Source organism: Zea mays, chromosome 4 (genome assembly GCF_902167145.1).
Source record: "Zea mays cultivar B73 chromosome 4, Zm-B73-REFERENCE-NAM-5.0, whole genome shotgun sequence".
Lineage (NCBI taxonomy): Eukaryota > Viridiplantae > Streptophyta > Magnoliopsida > Poales > Poaceae > Zea > Zea mays.
In genome coordinates this window covers 3,131,486-3,151,778 of record NC_050099.1, presented here as the reverse complement: position 1 = coordinate 3,151,778, position 20,293 = coordinate 3,131,486, and the positions used below count along the sequence as shown (strand labels likewise).

Sequence of the window (20,293 nt, the reverse complement as noted above, 5' to 3'; positions counted from 1 at the left end):
AGATCATCTGATCACTATTGCATAGGCAATAGACACTGTAACACATATGATGTGGGTATTATCTCGCATTGAGAGCTTGTACATGTCTAAATCCCAGTGTCCGTTGTGCATTTACTTTCAATTCTCGATTGTCCGTTGTGCATTTACTTTCAGTTCTCGATGTCATGATCCACCCCGTACAAATTCACTGCCAAAATTTCCTCCACAGTTGTCATGAACGAAGGAGACATGATTTGGCTCTTTTAGATGAAGGTCCCTTGTGTCATGACATATTTGATCTTTGCATATGCTCTTCTTCTTCCCTTCTCATGTGTTGTAGTTTTTTTAGGTTTCATCTATCTCACTACAGGAAACGCCTAAATTTTCGTGGGCCAAAAACCCACGAAAATAAGCCTAAACCGACGAAAATAGAATATTTTCGTCGGCAGGCCGACGAAAATAGCCGCCGAAAATAAATTCGACGAAATTAGGCAACTATTTTCATCGGTCCCGACGAAAAATAGTTATTTTCGTCGGCTTTCCCAAGGCCGACGAAAATAGTGAGTGGACCAACTATTTTCGTCGGCCCGATGGTGGCCGACGAAAATAAGTTCCCAGGTTATTTTCGTCGGCCAACACTGAGACCGACGAAAATAGCCTGGGAACTTATTTTCGTCGGCCACACCGAGGCCGACGAAAATTGATGTTTCCCCCCCAAAAACAGATTTTTCTGCACCTATTAATAATTCACAGCAAAATAAACATTATCACAATTAACATATACACATTCACAAGCAAAATACATAATTAACAAAACACATTCACATAATTCACAAAACACATTCCATAGTCCATTCAAATAAGTCCAGTCCAGAGTCCATAAATAGTCCATAAGTCCATAAACAGTCCATAGTACACACTCACTACTCACTCCTCACTCCGGCGGGCTGTGAGAGTTTTGGCCACTCCCTCCTCCGCCACCAGGAAGGTGGCCACTCCCTCCAGCACCATGGACGAGGAAGTCTTGGACGTTGACACCACCCTCCGATCCATGAGCATGTGACGCTGAACCCTGCAATTCATCAATCATTCAAATAAGGCTGTATACATATACATTGTTGTGTTTGGTCAATATTTGCGTAAAACTAAACATGGAACATCACCTGTGATCCATGGTGAGGAGGAGGTTGTGCATGCATCCACGGGTACTGTTGTGGTGGCCACCCCAGAGGTGGTGGCACCCACCCCGTCGGTGGCGGTGCCATCCACGCTTGATATGGCTGAGAGCCCGCCGGTGGCTGGGAGACCGGTGGCACCCATCCCGGGACTGGCTGCGATCCTTGGGGTGGTGGAGGCGTCCAAGTGCCTGGAGGTGCCTGCGTCCACCCAACACCGGTCCACTGTGGCTGCGACGCTGGAGCTTGTCCTGGCCACTGTCCCCATCCTTGTGCCTGCGAGCCATTTTTGATAATAAAGAAAAAGTTGCTATGGAATTGAAGTGTTCAGAAAGTGTTACCTGGGGAGGGCGAAAAGCGGGCAAGTTCATATCAGGGCCGAGTCGAGTAGTCATTTCCTGCAAATGGATGCAACGTTAGAATCACAACATTATACTTTGAATTCAATGACGACACGTGATGAGATAGACAAATTACCTGAAAATAAGAAGCCATATATTGCGTCAGCTGTCCAACCTGCTCCTGCGCTGCTCGAGCCTGCTCCTGTGCTGCTCGAGCCTGCTCCTGTGCTGCCCGAGTCTCCTCCTCCAGCTGAGCCTCTCGAGCAGACCTGGAGGAGCGAGAACTCCCTCCCGAAGAGGATGCCTTCCCTTGACCTATTGTCCTGTTATATTCCACAACGCCGGTGCCAAAGGCAAACCTGCATGATACACATAGTTGAGCCATTAAGTGGACACATTCTTGTTAATGAAATCGTCGAATCAAACACAAACACCTCACCTGCCATGCTTTCTACCCCCACCACTATGGTACAACGCCGAGGCATCTAAGTCTGAATGCATCCAGTCGAAATCAGGCCCATGGCGTTGAGTCATTTCCTCCCCATATGCATTCTGCAAAGAAAGTTAAAGTTGGAGTTAGACACAAAACATGCAATTTAATTCGTAAATACAAACTTGTTTACCATTTTCTCCCTTGCCGCCTCGCTGCATAGCTCATCAGGGTTCGTCGGATCAGGGCCACGATGACCACGGACGTAAACCTCCATAAAACTTGGAGCAACTCCACTTTCAGCTTCCTGCATGAAAAAGAAGAGTTAAACCATATAATTTTCATAGATGTAACATACAAGTTTGATTTATATACTGACCATGCGGCGTGCGGTACCAAGGTGTCCATCGGCGCCGTACCTATGCCCCGGTCCTTCAGTGCCACGGTTGACACGGTGCTTGTTGGACTCTGCAATCCACTCAGGCGACGCCCATCTCTTAGCCAACCACCTCCATGCTTCCATGTCCTTGGACAGCCAATCCACAACTCTCTCCAGGTACTGCTCCTCTGTGAGGTAGATCTCATTGGCCCCTAATGCTTTGCTCATTTTCTGACCCTTTATCTTCTTGTAGTAGTAGTTGACGGCCGCGATGCGAGCATTGTACATGGCATCCTTGATTATCTTATCAGCGCACTTCCGAAAGTGCCTCTTCACACGTGTCCACTGAGCCTGATCCTCCTCGATGTCATCCGGCAATTGGAACCTCCCCTACATATCAATGGAGAAGTTAAGTTAAAGTAAGATTAGGTGAAGCAATAATTCAATGAATTGCTTATATACGAAAGTAAACTCACCCAGAACTCGTCCCACACAGCCACCTGACAAGTCCTTCGTTTTTTTTCCGAACTTCCCCCTCCGCTACTGCTTTCCCCTGACTCCCCTGGCTCGACATAGTCCTTTAGACCCCAGTCAGCCCACTGCATAGCCGCGAACCTCTCGCCATTGAGCTCCACCATGCCAGGGTAGTAGAAGCGACAGAGGCTACCCAACACCGCGTTCACCTTAGGACGTCTGCCTGTACCGTCCCAAGTCAAGTCTTCCCATGACCTACAAAAATTAATAAAACAAGTAAACTAGTGCAATCACGTTCACATTAAAAAATTAACAAAACAGAAATAAGCCCCACCATTCTCCATGCGGCCGGATGAGCCTCCTCTCGGCAGGTCTCGGACCAAGCGCATTGCTCTTCTTATACCTAAGTATACAAGTAAATTCAATATGATGAAATGATTAGAAACTAATATCAATTAAAGTAATATGCATAATAATACCTGAAGGACGTAGAACCATCTGACGCGTCGCCCGCGCTGCCTGCCCCCATTGGGTCAACCTCCTCATCCTGCTCACCCTCGTCATCCTGCTCACCCTCCTCACCCTGCACATGAGCATCCTGCTGAGGAGTCTCCTGCTCACCCTCCTCACCCTGCACTTCATCTAGACAGTCGAGAAGTTGTTGCTGCCTTTGTCGGCTCTGTGAGGTGCCCTGAAAAAGCCCACTGCCCGAGCTGTCCTCGCTGGCCGCGCTGCCCCCACTCCTCCTCGATCTCCTATGCTTGAACATGTTCAACTGTAGATAAATTAATGTCAAACCACAGTATATGAAACAAATAATATGAAAATTAATAATGTGGAAATTGGAATACATAGCTAAAAGAAACATACTAATCAAAAGTCATCCGCATCCGATGATGCTTCTTCGGCTCGTTGTTTATTCATACGCTCTTGATTTCGTTGGATCCTTACTGATCTTCTAACGACGACAGGTCGTTTGCGCTTTGACCTAGGTTCTTCAATTAAGTCGCTTGAATTGCAACAGAGATTTTCAAGTCCTTCTCCATTGGTCACATGGAATCGGTGAGCTATGTCTTGATTCGACGCCGCTTCTGGTTGAAAAACAGCATCATCGTTGTCCCTGATTATACTCACGTAGTCAGCACTCTCTGGAGCGACGACTTGTGGGTTGACTTTGATTGCAACCCACCAAGCCCTAAGGCTTGGGTGAGGATATGGCAGGTAGTACACCTGTTTTGCCTGATTTGCAAGGACAACATCGCTCATACTGCTCGGAATCCTAGAGCTATGCTTCACCTCGACATTACCATACTTGTCGACACGAGTCCCACTATGAGCATCAAACCAGTCGCACTCGAAAAACACGACTTTAAGTTCTTTGGGGCCATCGAAAATCAACTCTACAATGTTTTGAAGAACACCGTAATAGTCCACTACTTTGTCATCGTCAACATATGAACTTGCCAACACACCACTATTGGTGGTGGCTGCCAATGGTCGACTCTTCTCCAATTTCGCGGTTCGGAAGCGATATCCATTTACATCATAGCGAGTATAGTTTCGGACGGACACAGAGGTATGTGCCATTTGCTGCAAGTCCGGGTGCACAGAGTTTTTGGAAACCTATACAAGTAATTAGTATATGCATTATATCTTCCAAGTCCAAAATTCAAAGATTAAGTATGGACAATGAGAGAATGACAATTACTAACATAATTACGAAACCACTGCACGAAGTTTGGTCCACCTTTCAACCCATCACGTCGAAGATTTTCTAATTGGATGGCCGTAGGTTTACTAGTAGATTTCCAACATTCTTCATCAAACATGCTGGACATATTACAAACATGGAGATTACACACTATAGAAATTATGAGATGAGAAAATGGACGTAATTATGAGGAAAACTTACTCGAACGCCTCCTGTGTGCTGTCAATATTGCTATACATATATAGCATTAGCGTGTTCAAATCTGATGCTTCAATGTGACGTACACTCCCTTTTCCAACTGCTTTACCCGGATTCGCAAAAATTTGAAGGGTGCTTTGGGGTGATTCATTATCGACATGAAGTCGCACTGAAGGCGCAAACACATTGTTGGCTCGAGCGAAATACCTGGTTGAGAATTGAGATATCTCCTTAAGGGCAAAAGCCTCCGCAATACACCCTTCGACTCTAGCCTTGTTCCGAACAGACGCCCTGAGCTTTTTCAACGCCCTTTCTATAGGATACATCCACCTGAATTGCACTGGTCCGCCTACCAAAGCTTCCCAAGGCAAATGCACAATTAGATGTTGCATCACATTGAAGAATCCTGGCGGGAAAACCTTTTCAAATTTACAAATAAGAATTGGAATTTCTTTCTCAAATTTCTGCATCAACCTCTTCGATACCGTCTTTGCGCATACTTCCCTATAGAAGTAACTCAACTCTGCAAATATGCTCCAAAGCTCATCCTTAAAATAGCCTCGAAACATCACGGGCATCAGCCTCTCCATAATAATATGGTAGTCATGGCTTTTCAAACCGATCAATTTACCGGTCTTCAGATTGACTGCCCGTTTCAGATTTGCCGCATACCGATCTGGAAATTTCAGATTCTTCAACCACTTAAATATTTCTTTCCTTTCATCCGGCTTGAGGCAGTAATCAGCTCGCGGCCTACTTTCATGCCCTTTATCGCTTACTTTCAACTCGAGCATCGGCCTCTTACAAATTTCAGCCATGTCTTTTCTTGCCTTCATATTATCTTTCGTTTTATCAGTCACATCGAAACATGTGCTTATGATGCTTTCAGCAACGTTACGCTCTTGGTGCATCAAGTCTATGTTGTGCGGCATGATCAAGGCTTTTGCATACGGAAGCTCCCATATTGATGAAATATGGGTCCAGTTATGGTCCTCCCCGTAGCCTTGGAACCTATCATTTTCTCCTTGCTTCAGACAAGCATGCCATGCCATTATCTGCGGTGCAGTTTGCCTCTTTGGTGGCCCATTTCTGATTTTGGCTCCACCTCTGAATGCAGTAAGCGAATTCCTAAAATCATGCTTGAATGGAGTCCAACGTCGATGAGCATCAAAGAATGACACTTTCCCACCATGCTTCAATCTGAATGCATCCGTATCATTCATACATATGGGACAGCACAACCGACCATGGACGCACCATCCAGACCAATCTCCATACGCCAGCAGATCATGCACTGACCACAAATAAGCAGCGCGCATGGTAAACTCCTTTTCAGTATGGCTGTCATAAGCCTTCACACCTCTCCACAACTGTTTCAGCTCTTCGATTAAAGGGCGAACAAACATATTCAGCTTTGGCCCTGGATGCTCGGGGCCTGGGATGACTAGTGCAAGGAACATGAACTCTTCTTTATTGACCAACTCAGGAGGAAGATTATATGGCACAATGAAGACAGGCCAACACGAGTAAGGGCTTGCACTGGTATTGAAAGGTGTGAATCCGTCCGTCGATAGACCAAGCCGTACACTCCTAGGGTCGTTTGCAAATTCGGGATCAAACTCGTCAAATGCCTTCCACGCATCACCGTCCGACGGATGGACCATTATGTCTGGATCAGTGACGAGACGTACACCATTCTTTGGCCACGTCATATGCAGAGCTATTTCCTTGTTGAGGAACAGCCTTGAAAGCCGAGGAATGATAGGCAACCGACGAAGTTGCTTAGCTGCGACCTTCGTAACTACCAATTCACCCTCATCATTTGTCACCTCGACATATCTAGAAGCTTCACAATGCTTACAACGGTCAAGCTTGTCATCATCCTCAAAGAATAGCATGCAACTATTGGGACACACGTCGATCTTCTCATATGTCATCCCAAGACCAGCCAACATCTTCTTTGTGAAGTACATATTCTTTGGCAACTTATGATTCTCCGGGAGAACCTCGCCCATAAGTTGGACGATGTCGTTGTAAGCACTGTTTGAAATGTTGTGCTTCGACTTTATCGCCATTAGTCTTGTGAGAGTCCCAAGAACTGACATCTGAGTGTGCTCGTGCAGTCTCTCTTCTCCCGCGGCGAGTAGCCGGAAGAATTCTTGAGCATCGCGTGGAAGCTGCCCCGGCTCCTCAGCGTTCATTTCAACCTCCCTACCAAGATCATGCAACATATCGTCCATCCTATCATGATCGTCATCAAGCTCCACCTCCGCGTCAACGTGTCTAATAGACTCTCCATGCCGGTACCATACAAGGTAGTTCGGCATAAACCCACTTTTGCAAAGGTGTTTCTCCATTTCTTCCTTCTTCTGAGGCCACTTGTTCTCGCAGCGATTGCAAGGACACTTCACTAGACGACCAGTTGCATCTTTGAAAGCGTGCTCAAGAAAAGCCTTTGTTACACCCATCCATTCATTTGAATGTGCCCCATCCTTTCTCCACCCGTCATACATCACCCTTCGATCACCGTCCATTTTAAAGGCTAAACAAAAGTCAAAGAACATCAACGATCGTCCGTGGCTTAATTAGGTGAACTCCCTATTAGGTAAAGGCCCTAAACCCACCCAAGAGTGTAGGCTGATGCTTGTGATTTATGACGTGTAGCCTACGATTGTCGCTAAATTTCGGCAGCATAACCCCGCTGCTCTCCAAGCACACGCCTGAACATGGTGTGTTGGAGAACAACTGAGTTACACAACCGAAATTCCGCGTAAATCGTAAGACACATATCACAAATCACAAGCATCGGCCTACACTCTCAGGCTGTCCAAAATACGTGGACAATTCCGGAGCGGCAAACCTCACAAGCCAATGTGACGTTCGCCGTTCCCGAACGGGTGACGCATACGGTTCGCTACGGTTAACGATTAAAACTAAACTCTAAACATTAAAACATAACTCGGAGACAAAATATGAATTTGAATTAAAGCAATAAACAGTTAAACTAATCACAACACGACAAGATGACTAATATAAATTAATGACCTCGGAGCCTCGGCAATTATACTTGCCTGATGGCGCAAATGCGGGCGAGTCGAGGCGGGCGACGACGCAGCTGGGAGACCTTCGCGACGGAGCGGGCGGGCGTGTGGGCGGCGGCACGGCGCAGGGAGGCCGTCGCGATGCGGTGCAGCGCGCCTCGGGCGGGACGACGGCGCGGCGAGGGACGGGCGGGGTGCCTCGGACGACGGGCGTGCGGGCAGCGGCGTGGGGCTCGGCGGGGCGGGCGTGGGGCTCGGCAGGCGTGCACGGGCGAGGGGCGCAGCGTGTAGGGGTAGGGGCACGGCGTGCAGGGGCGGGCGTGGGCCTCGGCGGCGTGCAGGGGCGCGGTGAGCGTGGGCTCGGTGGCGCGGGCTCCCTTAGCGCGCGGGGCGGCGGCGTGGCACCGGCGGCGCGGGGACCGGCGGCGCGGGCACCGGCGGGCGGGCGCGGGCACCGGCGGGCGGGGTGGCACCGGCGGCGCGGGCACCGGCGGGCTCCCTTAGCGCGCGGGGCGGCGGCGTGGCGCGTCGGCGCGGGCACCGGCGGGCGGCGGGCGGTGGCGCGGCGAGGGGAGGGCGAGCGTGGGGCGGCGGCGTTGGGTGAAACGAGTGACGCGCGATTGAAACGAGCGGGGCCGAGGACGACGATGTTGGGCCTCTATTTTCGTCGGCCTCACTAGGCCGACGAAAATAGAGTACGGTTAATGATGTATTTTCGTCGGTTTGGCCATGGCCCACGAAAATAAGCGTTATTTTCGTCGGCCTAGTGACCGACGAAAATACGTTTTTGTATTTTCGTCGGCAGGTCGATGGGCCCACGAAAATACGCATTATTTTCGTCGGCCTAGGGACCGACGAAAATAATGTCAGTATTTTCGTGGGCCGGCCGACGAAAATATCTCGGCCCACGAAAATTTAGGCGTTTCCTGTAGTGTCTGCCAATGAAGGTGGGCGACGTGAAGCATCTTTTGCTTTTGGATTTTGACATCTCTTAATGTCATGGAGACACTCGATTTCTTCATCAACATTGTCTTATTGAGGTGGTTGTTTTAGAGTTTTTCTTTTCTCATGTCTTCGGCGCGTGACTTCAGGCCGATGAGTAGCTTTTGTGTGTTATTCCTCGGCCTTCGAGATCCATATAGTAGAGCCAACAACATTAATCCCACGCCTTTGTGGAGGCATAATAGTGGTGGTAAGTGGGTTCACCGGTGGTGGGTGCCAAATGTTGGGTACGTGTCAAAGTCCCTACAAGAAACCATAACAGGGCAACACTATTAAGACAAGGTTCATCCTCCCTACTACCTTCAAAGGGCTCGAAGGTGAAAGGGGGATGAAGTGAAACCAATAGATATTGATGGACAATTTAACTTCTACGTGATGAATCATTGTAAATGAAACACATAATTTATCTTCTTGCCTTTCACTCGCAACTTTGAGATGTTAGGGTCAAAAGAGTACATTATTGAGCTTACAAACCATAGTACATTTGGAGACTCCACACAAGACCCACGAAGGATGTTCTATGAAGCGACCTTTGAATGCTCTGCTATCCGAAAGCGATAGACTCTAGGTGCACGAGTGCTCAACCCTGTAGTAGTGGTACTATATACCTATTTATAGTGTGCCACCAATATACATTTTCATACTAAAATAAAATCATCCTCTGTCATGTACAACAGATCTAGACTACTATGGGAGGGTAACTAGGTCCTTTGACACAAGAGTCGTATCATGTATGTCTTCTTATCAGTATTTTTTAAAATAATATTGCCATCGAGCTTTTTATTGGGATGTGTTGACATTAAAACAATATTTTGCTTAAATGTAATTTCATCTGTAAATCAAAACCATGCAACAAGCCAAGCCTTATCTAGGGTGTGTTTGTATTGATAAACGAGGTGATTCATTTTCTTCTCGCACCTTTTTTTGTTTGGTTCGTAAAATAGAATAGATTGATTTATCACCAAATGCTTTATCACAAGCTAATATTACTATATGCATGAAGAATGTATCATTGTTTCTACCAAAATTCATGGGATGGTGATAAACTGATGATGTGCAACCTCACGAAACTCACGGGTCGAGTGATTTCATGACCAAACACTACTAGGTGTTTGGTTTGAGTAATAAGCTAGTTTATCATCTTATCACTCATCATTTTTTTAGTCTGTAGAATGGAATAAGTTGTGGAGTAAAATAAGTTGATCCATCAAACCAAACACTCCTTACATATCTTAATTGGATCAATCGTGTTCATTATGCAGTGGTTGGTTGGCAGGAACGTAACGACATGCATGCATGTCCCCATGACCCCATCGTCCTCATGTTTCATGCATCATGTGTTTCACGATAAGCCCAGCTGGTCCATGCATAGGCGCCATACTTGTCTCTGCTCAAGCCTCACGCGTTGTTGGACCGCAGCTCGTGACTCAAAATGAAAAGAGTCTGACTCAAAATCCTTTAAACGAGCTGGTGACTAGATGACTAAGAGGCTGTTTGGTTCGCGCCTCCTAAACTTTCTAAGGGGTAGGGATTTGATCTGACGTCCTATTTTTCATTTTTTTGTTTGCTGACCGGCGCGCGTGAGCGTGGGAAGGTGAAACACACGAATAAACTCACACTTAAATATAGTTGAGATAGAGCCATAAGCTAATCAAGTATATAAATCAAATAACAAGCATATGCTTGAATCGATCTTTTAGTGGATGATGTGGTGTCAAAAAAAAATATTACAGAGAAGCATAAGGGTAGTATTGTGCATGTGCACAACTGTTGCATCCATGTGCGATATATATATAGGGGCCGGGAATGATGTGTGGTCATGCATGTGGATATCCTACGGTCGGCCTACCATCTCACAACTTAGCAATTAGCATAGACCCATGTACCTATCCCATAATAACTAATTCATTAATAGTGTGTTTGGTTTGAGGAACGAAGTGATCCATCTTCTTCTCACTCCTCACTTTTTTATTTGGTTTGTGGAATATAATGAGTTGATCCATCACCACATCATTCCTCATAAGCTAATAATTAGTATATAAATGAAGAGTTGTTTGATTCTACCAAAATTGATGGAATGAACTTATGATGCATCACCTCATGAAGCATGGAGTGACTCCACAAACCAAACACACTATAAAGATGCATTTGATTACATTAATGACAGGACGAGACGGGGATGGAATATTTAAGATTGTTTGGTTCAGGGTCAAGGGTTGGAATATGACTATCCCAGTGTTATCTTAGTTATCCCTTAAAATTAGAGAGACGAGAGAGGACGCTAGTGGCTTATTCTGAATGTCTCGCAACCAAACGCACCTAAGGGCTTTGGGGCTCATCATCATATCGTAAAACACGACGCGTGAAACACATGTGGATGGGGGGCATGCTCACATGAAGAGACAGAGCATCCAGGTCTCTTAGGACCACGTACATTATTGTCACAATGCACAAGTAATATATAAACCAAAACATGCATATATATGTTACATGTGCTCAGAGACTAATGAAGACAGTTCGTCAATTCCCCAAGGCTGATCGTGAAACACATACATGCAGGGACGGGATGGACGTGGCCGAGGTTCCCGGGCGAGATAGAGACATGTGGGCTGCTGCTACTTGAATTTTGTGAATGTGCATGTAACCTACTGTATTGTACGCGTCCTCGATCAATCTCTTTCCTGTGATTGTGGCGCGTGTGTGAGGGAGGGAAGGAGGAAGGAAGACTACTGGACAATGGACCGATCGGCACGATGGGATATTGATGTCTAATGTAGGAGTACTATGTGTTAGTTGTGCGAGTAAACTACAGCGGGTTGGTGGGATGCACCTGTCTAATCCTAAGACCAGAGAGCAGCCTACGATTTATCTGATAAGTTCGATGAACACAAGAACACACAGAGGTTTAGATTACCGCCCGTACTCCAGTGTGAGTTGTATTGCTGTGGGTGTAGATTAACTTAGGTGGACTCGAGAGTGCTCGTCCCCAGAGCTTAACGTCCGGTCCCCTCCGCCTGTCTCCATCACCTGTCTCTGTAGTGGAAATAGTAGAGGTTATGATGAGAACCACCCATACGCGACACAGAGTCAATGGTCTTTGCCTCGGTAACGTGTCTGTCACTTTACGGTAATGATATTGTCTTTACGAAAACGATACGATTATGAAGTCCTAGTTATAGAATTTTTGAAAACAATTTTCATCCCTAGGTGCGGCCCAGGCCTTGCGAACAGCACTAGCCGCTTACATTTAATACGGGGCGCACGCCGTCAGTGACTTGTGGACTTGTGCAAACAGGCGTGCCTCCTGCCAGTATTAAATGTGGGTGCTCCACGCCAGAGACTCGTGTCAGGCTATGCCTAGTGCCTTTCACGATGCGTCAAAGGCCACGTGGCAGCACCGGCTCCCTGCCTGAGCAGAGAGCGAGGGCTAGGAGTGCATACAGTGGCAGAGGACGGAAACAAATTTAGGTATGGCTCTACACAACTGGACCGTATAATATTTAGCACACAACCAATCAACTTGTAGAACAACTCACGGTATATATAAAGAAATAGAACATTGTCTAAAATAAGAATAAATTGCTACAAAATATGTAACTGTCATACCTCAGAATTTGCTATATATGTCTCGGAGTTCTAGGCAGTTGTATTTGCCTATCCTTCTTCTTTTGAAATGTCTTCTTAATATTTTGAAGATGAAGCCCTTTGAACAATCCTCCAAATATATCAACTCTGCATGTTTGTGACAAACATCAACATTCAAACAATCAAATTATTCAACAGACAAGCAGTTGTTTGCTTTGCTTACTGTTACAGCTCGGAAGGCACATGCGCACAGCGGCGGACCGCGGAAGGCACAGGCGTGGCGTGGCCCGCATGGGCGCGTGGCTGGAGGGCTGGGCGCCTGGCCGCCTGGGTACAACAGACGAGCAACGAACGACGGCTCGCGGGCTCAGCACAGAAGGCCGGACGGCTGGGGCCACTAGGCAGTGGGCACATCGGCGGCTCGGCACAACGACGGACCGCGGACGGCGTCAGCGCATGGTCGGAAGGGCGGAAGGTTGGGCACAGAGGGCAGCGACGGAAGGCTCGGTCTCCCCTCGACAGCTCGGCGGACGGCGGAAGGCTAGGCACAGCGGCCAGCGGCAGTAGGCTCGGTCTCGCCTCGACGGCTCGGCGGGCAGTGGAAGGCTAAGTGCCTGGGCACAACGGCAGGCGGCTGTGTTCGTGAGGCGCCAGGCGGTGAGGGTTAGGGTTAGCGCCAGGCTGCCAGCGCGAATGTGCGATATGGAAGCTGGGCCGGCGCTCGACGGACCTTTTTTTGGTATTTTTTGGTATGGCTTGGGCCATAATGGGCCCTCCGCCCCTGAGTGCATACAGACGTGGCAGTCCTGAACCTCCCATAGCTGGGGATCCGGATGGGAGTTGTGGACGTTCAGGTTCCATCAGTTATGGGCTAATAGCAAGTTTAATAATATACCTCACAATGAGCTTTATAATATTGCCATGTCACATATAGTCAACTAAAAGTCTAGTCATACGATAACGCAACTTGTACATAAGTGCATTTAATAATTAGTTCATTTTTTTCTCTCACAATCTGTCTTGGAGTCCGTGAGCAGCATGCTCTACTAATGAGTAGCTCACTTCTATTATCTTCATTTCTCTTTTCTCCACACCACCATAAATCTAATGTGGCATATCTTGCAGCCCGTCTACGTCACCCTATTATACTTGCTATAAGTCGTGTTAGCTACTAGTTACTGATGATGATAAACTAACCCATCTCTATCTCTCTGTCTCAACTTTGTCTCTATCTCTCTCCTTTCATATCCATAGATCCGAGGTGCCCCGATCCGCTCCTAGAAAGTCACCCATTTATTTGTACATGGAAGAATATATATATATATATATATATATATATATATATATATATATATATATATATATAGGCTATAGTTTTGTGTTCTTGTCATCGTCAGCCCATATGATGGACATAGTGTGATCACATGTAGCTAAACTACTTAGCCAGATTGCTGGTCAAATTAATAAAGAGATCGAGAGGCAGGTACGGTGAAATAATTGCACGTGTATTCGGTGATACAATATTTTGTAGGGTCACACACACTACCAGGTCAGACATGCATGCATGTTAGTACACGTGAAGTCTGCTTGATGGTCGTGCGCTCATCAACCAAACCACAACCACCCAAAATTAATTAGCTAGCTGCATGCTTGCTAGGTTAATTAGTTTTCTAACTGTTAAGTGCAGTGCATGCCAGTGAACTGCTGTACTGTATATTTATTTTTATATGACCTCTCCAATGCAAGTCTCGTCGTCGTTAACAATTCTCATCATTCATGGATGCACAATAATCATTGTTCATGCAAGGTCTCCATAAGAACAATCTTTAGACTGACTCAGTGTCACAAATGGTGCTCAACAACAATTCGACGAACCCCCACCCCCCCCCCCCCCCCCCCCCCCCACCCTATAAGAAGCCCTCGAGCCTCATACGGTCTCCGTCGTCGATCAATACTACTACACAGTAGGAAGCTAGGAGGAAATTAAAGCAACAAAGTTGCGGAGAGAAGCGACCATGAGGCCTCGGGTGTTACTCGTCACACTGGCTGTTATCGTCGTCGTCCTTGCAGCTCTGCCACTCAGCAAAGGTGAGTGATTTTTGTTCCTTCAACTTTTTTTCCACAGAAGAATCACTTGGTAAGGTATACGCGCACATATGCACGTTGTCTTATTTGCTGCATGGCGGCCACGGCATGCAGGGACGGAGGAGGAAGACGGAGGGGCGGCAGTCGCCGCCGTGGACGCCGCCGGAACGAGCTCGTGGCCGTGCTGCAACGAGTGCGGTTTCTGCAAATTGTCTTACCCGCCGCAGTGCCAATGCCTGGACTTCTCGATGGTCGGGTGCCACCCAGAGTGCAAGCGGTGCATCAGGTACACCGCCGACGGTGGCGTCGACATCCCGCCCGTGCACGCCTACCGCTGCGCCGACATCCTCGTCAACTTCTGCGAGCGCCGCTGCACTCCCGCCGCAGCTGCTTCTATGTGTAGCGCTAGCACCAAGTAGAAGGATGCATGCATGCCATGCATCCTCGTCGATCTGCATGCCATTGCCGGGTGCCGCTTCTGAGAAGAAGCAAATAAATGTTGCCGCTGTTGATGCGTGCTGCCTCTCCTTAAATAAACTAATATTTCTGTAATAATTATTGTATGTCCAACTTTCTTAAGTTTGAAAAAATAAATGTGTTGCTTCATACGATGCTGGTGACCAACATATAGAGACAGAAACAATAAGTAGAAGTCGATACGAATTAAAGTCAAGGAACAAGCTGGCATGTAATTTTTGTGTCCATTGTCAGTTTGTATTGCAAGAATAGGCGCTGTTTTTTTTTCTTTACAGAAATTACCGATGGCATCATAAATACTTGTGCTGGCATAAAAATAATGTTTCAATCGCAAAATTATTTCTAAAAAACACATATCTTACTATATCTTTTAATAAAAAAACTAAAAATAACTACTAATTTTCGGCGGCCAGAGCTCAACCGCCGAAATTTGGTCAGGCTTATTTTCGGCCGCCGTTACATGATCGCCGAAAATAAGTAATTTTAGAGAAAGGGTATAAAAGAAATATAAAAAGCAACAATTTCAATGACAATATAATCAAAATATCATGACAGAAATAGTAATTCCAGAATTACACGCATTTAACACAAAATATCATAATTTTTCACAAATACATCACAATTCACCAAAAGAACCTTTTGATGGAAAAGGGCTCGGCACGCGGAGCGGAGGCGGGAGGAGAGCTCGACGGCTGCCGGGCGACGGGGAGCGGCGGGACGAGCTGCGCGGCCAGGGCGGGGGCTGGGAGAGAGAGGAAAGCCGGCGTCGAGAGGAAACATGGAGGAAGAAAGGAACCAGCCGTTTAAAAGGCTAATTTTCGGCGGTCAGTGCTCGACTGCCAAAAATAAGAGATTATTTTCGGCGACTTTGTCAGTAGCCGCCGAAAATAAGAGCTTATTTTCGGCGGCTTTGTCGGTAGCCGCCGAAAATAAGTTTATTTTCGGCAGTCGTGTCATAAGCCACCGAAAATAAGCTTATTTTTAGTTATTTTCGGTGGCTAAGCTCTGGCCGCCGAAAATAAGTTCTTATTTTCGGCGGCTGAGTCCTGGCCACCGAAAATCATGTACGATGTTGTTTTGCTTTGTATTCGAAACCTAATTTTTTTGTCACATTGGATTACTACCAAAACACCAGCCTTACAAGAAAGGCCTGTCCACTGGCAACTATGTGGTGGCTCATCATAATCTATACCCTATCTCTTCCCTTATTTTTATCTTTTCAGTAATCAGCACCAATGACATGGTATCGACAAGTTTTTGAGCTTTAGACAGACTTAAATTAAAGGACCGAGAAAAAACGACTATACCGAGGTGAATGAGAGCCAATTAAATTATCTTATCGAATGATTGTTGTCCTGAGCAACCATTAAAAAAAACTAAATAAAAAGAAAGTTTCAAAGTCAAGACTGTCATAGACCAACAGTTTGATTTCCACTAAGCGAACAACTTACAAAAGTGATGCCATCGAGCTAATTGGTACGGTGGTGTAACACCCGAATTTAAGGACAAATGCATTTTACGTGTGTGTCATGATCAAGTCTAACACATATGATGACTCAGGGTACATAAATCAATGCCACATCTTTATTACTTATACAATTTCTGTACTAAATAGCTAGATAAAATACATCATATGACGACAATGATCCTCCGTAATCATAGTTGACTGGGAGACGACGACCTAGACCACTTCGAACTCATCTTCATGATTCTCTTCCGGTTGTACCCTTTCTTCACCTAGTGTGATTATAGCAAGGGTGAGCTCTTATACAGTCGTCGCATACAGCAACTCGAGGTTAGTGCTTCTGTAACTCGTCCTTCCTTTAGTTATATACCTAGTCTTTGAGTTACTATAACGTTGGCTTGTAATATTACAGACCCAACTAGAAGAGATGGAGGCGAGGATAATGGCGGAGCGGGCGGCGGCTGATCAGAGGATGGCGGAGATGTTCCAGTACATGCAGAGCCTTGGCGCCACACAGGGCATCGCTCCGCCACCTCCATTGTTCCCCCCAGTTGACCCTACTGTCTTCCACACTCCTGTGAGTATCAATATTGTAGTTAGATGTTTGTAATGCATCTGGTATAACACATGTTATCTCTTCTCTGTGCAGGGCCAATCTGGGGCGGCATCCAACAACCCTTCGGAAGGGTTCAGCCCAACGCAACCCCGGCCAAACCGCCCACCTCCATGAGTCATTGTTTTAGACTTCATAACTTATGTATAATACTTATGTTTCTGTTTGATACTTATGTGAGAGCTTGCGACGTTTGAGACTTATGTTTGTGTTTAATACTTGTGTTGAACACTTATGTTTGTGATGAATATTTATGTTTGTGGTCACGGTTTTATGTTTGTGTTGGCTATTTATGTCTGTGATGATATCTGTGATGTATATATGTGATATATATGTGATATCTTCTGTTTGTGTGGATGGAAAACAAAAAACAAATAAAAAAGGTACATACTGGTCACTTTGCCGAGTGTAACACTCGGCAAAGAGGCTCTTTGCCGAGTGTCTGGGTCATAACACTCGGCAAAGAGCACAGACCTGAGCACCGGCTTAGGTTCTTTGCCGAGTGTTATGTCGCTAGCACTCGGCAAAGAGGTCGTCTTTGCCGAGTGCCAATTGGGACACTCGGCAAAGAGCCTGACATGGGGACCCTCCCTGGCGGGCTCTTTGCCGAGTGCTGCCAGGAGGACACTCGGCAAAGATATCTTCGTTGCCGAGTGTCGCCGTTGACACTCGGCAAAGCCACCGTCTCCGTCAACCGGCGCCGTAACGGTCGCTTTTCTTTGCCGAGTGCTCCCTGACACTCGGCAAAGATCTTTGCCGAGTGCCCGAGAAAAAGTACTCGGCAAAGAAGTCTTTGCCGATGCACTGTTTGCCGAGCCTTCTTTGCCGAGTGTTACACTCGGCAAAGCCTTTGCCGAGTGTTTTTAAGGCTTCGCCGAGTGCTTCCGGCACTCGGCGAAGATGTTGATTCCGGTAGTGAAAGCGGCCGTCACGGCGCCCGGTAACGGAGGCGGCGCCTTTGCCAAGTGTTTTAGATGACACTCGGCAAAGAAATTAACTTTGCCAAGTGTGGAGCTGGAAGTCAGTCTTTGCAAGTTGCATCCAATAGTGAAGCACTCGATAAGCATAGAATCAAAGAATACAGACATGTGTGTGTTTTTGCTAACTACACATAGATCCATGAATGCATAAATGAAGTATTCTTTGCTACTACTGGCTAGCTTATTATATGGAGCTATGTATGCTAGGTTGACAATGAAAAAAGTTTTCGTGACATCCAAAAAGCTAAGTGGTAACGCAGATAACAATGACTTTGACCATACCGCCTCCGGCCACCTAGCTAGCTTCTGACTTGTCCATTTCTTCCTTTCTTTCTTTTTGTTTGTTTGTTTCATAGTCCTATAATCTATATCCATTCAGAGTCCTGACACACGGTGGTGTTGACCTGCCGGTGAGTTGACATCGAAACATCATGCATATATAAACAAATCTAGTTGCTAATAGCTGAATAATTCCTGCCTCGATCGGTTTATTTACATCCCACAAAATTTAGTACAAATGTCAGTTCTTGAATCAAAAGAAAGAACATTGCTGTATGTTAGATGAACCGGGGGAATAATTCCTGCAGTCTCGATCACCAAGTCATCATCGAACAACCCTAGCCTCCGATGTACGTCGTAGCATATGCATGTCATCAGACAGCCTAATTATCTGGACTCTTTTATAGTTTACTATTATTAATATATTCACGTATATGCATGAATGGTCAACTGCCAACGCCTGGTCTTTGCATCCGCCGTCTCGCGGTAATCAGGGAATTGCCAAATCACATGCGCCTGTTTTTTGCTTTGTTTTTATGCGATATAAACATCGTCTATCTAATCTAAATCCAGAGGTCAGAATTTATATATCCATCTTAGTATCATCGATCACCATCTTCTCTCTTGCTGCTAGGTTCATCTTTACTTTCAAACAAATAACAAAAATATGCGGTAATAATTAACTCTATCGACGATCTTTATTTTCGCCTTCTTTTCACCCATGAGTCGATGCACAATGTACCATGAATAATGGTACAGCAATAACAAATTAAAGCGCCGTGGTGAACACGGTTTCCGTTTCACATGTCAAGCTGACACTTCAATTAAAGAAAATTCAACCTTATTAGGCATGACAAACACAAAAAATTCTCCATCTTAATTACCTCGAAACGAGTTTAAAAGGCTGCTGTAAAATTCCTGCCCACAGAGAATGCGCGCCGTAAAGCTTGACAAGGTCTTCTCTAGACCTAAAAATTTAGGCCAGGCCATGTAGAGCTGCTCAATCACGGCATACCCGCTCGAAAATAGAAGCCTGAAGCACAGTCTGGCAAGAAAAAAAGGTCGGACCGGCACGAGTTGAATAGCTGTGTCGTATTGTGCCCCAAACTTAGATACTACGTGTGACGCTTCACAATGCGACTAGATGGACCGTGCTTGAAGATTTGATATTGCGGATTACATACAACTAACGTAACATCCATTAAATTCTACAATTGATACAAACAAAAGCACCACTTGAAGACTTAGCTAACTAATAATTTGCGTCATGTATGTTTAGAGCTTTCTCTCTATCATACCCACATGAGTATAGAAGCATTGCAAAGAAAACCATAAAACGAAGAACAAGATCCATGTTCTCTTTCTTCTAGCATACATCTGTGTCGGACCGGGCTAAACCGATATGGGCCTAGAGGACAACGGTCTGAGCCGTGCTTGGGCTGAGCTAAACTGTGTCGGGCCACACCAAGAGGACCCTACCGCGACCATCCTCGTAAGCCGTTCGGGACTTTCGGCTGCTTAATCTGGTGATGGCAGGGCGAAAGGGGCGACGGTGGCTAGGGTTTGGTGCTGTCTGAGCCACCTCACGGGGGATGGCACGGAGATTGGAATTATGGTTTCTCACTCGAAATATAAAATACATGCATACATGTAGGTTACATGATAGACACGTTGAGATTGAACATAACGATTAGCTCAAATAGAGCATAGATCATCGTAAAAGTTTAAAACGTGTTTAAATAACTATTCCATTTAAATAAGATCTATATGTGTGATATATAAAACACACATATATACACCTAACTAGATGATAATACAGTGAGATATGCAAGGATACGATGATCGATCCTTTTGGGACGACAAGATCAGTGATTGGTGGCGCCGTCAGATGGTGGTGGTGGTTACAAAAGCCACGTTAAGCCGAGTTCCGAAGTCAATTGTGATTAAAGGTAACTGCTACTATACTAGTTTCGTCTTGACCAGATCAGGTTGCTATTTATTTTATTCGTATATAGATCATGCATGCATGCTGCTTCCCGAGGACGTACGCTACCATGCTTGCTTTGCCCCTGCGTGCAG

The 20,293-nt window shown here is 46.0% G+C and overlaps 1 protein-coding gene and 1 long non-coding RNA gene across 3 annotated transcripts; one reads left to right on the top strand and one right to left on the bottom strand.

The window, feature by feature from the left end:
* Positions 1-3,257: 3,257 nt before the first annotated feature.
* Positions 3,258-13,004, bottom strand: LOC103652702 (uncharacterized). 2 transcript variants are annotated; one of them, XR_565027.4, is made up of 4 exons: positions 12,539-12,989; positions 12,337-12,462; positions 11,645-11,763; positions 3,258-3,553 (listed from the first exon to the last, which is right to left on the bottom strand). It is a non-coding gene; the product is annotated as an uncharacterized lncRNA (long non-coding RNA). The 2 variants fall into 2 exon arrangements; XR_565026.4 differs by lacking the exon at positions 3,258-3,553 and having other exon boundaries at positions 10,294-11,763; positions 12,539-13,004.
* A 1,230-nt stretch (positions 13,005-14,234) lies between these two features.
* LOC103655019 (Bowman-Birk type trypsin inhibitor) lies at positions 14,235-15,006 on the top strand. The gene is made up of 2 exons (XM_020551794.2): positions 14,235-14,403; positions 14,515-15,006. Exons 1-2 carry the CDS (start codon positions 14,331-14,333, stop codon positions 14,817-14,819), a joined length of 378 nt encoding a protein of 125 aa, XP_020407383.1. The 5' UTR covers positions 14,235-14,330; the 3' UTR covers positions 14,820-15,006.
* Positions 15,007-20,293: the final 5,287 nt, after the last annotated feature.

Bases quoted from the DNA above. Each gene is read 5' to 3' on its own strand.
- LOC103655019 (XM_020551794.2), top strand. From the start codon at position 14,331: ATGAGGCCTCGGGTGTTACTCGTCACACTGGCTGTTATCGTCGTCGTC. The intron at 14,404-14,514 runs GTGAGTGATTTT...CACGGCATGCAG, and splicing joins AGCTCTGCCACTCAGCAAAG to GGACGGAGGAGGAAGACGGA.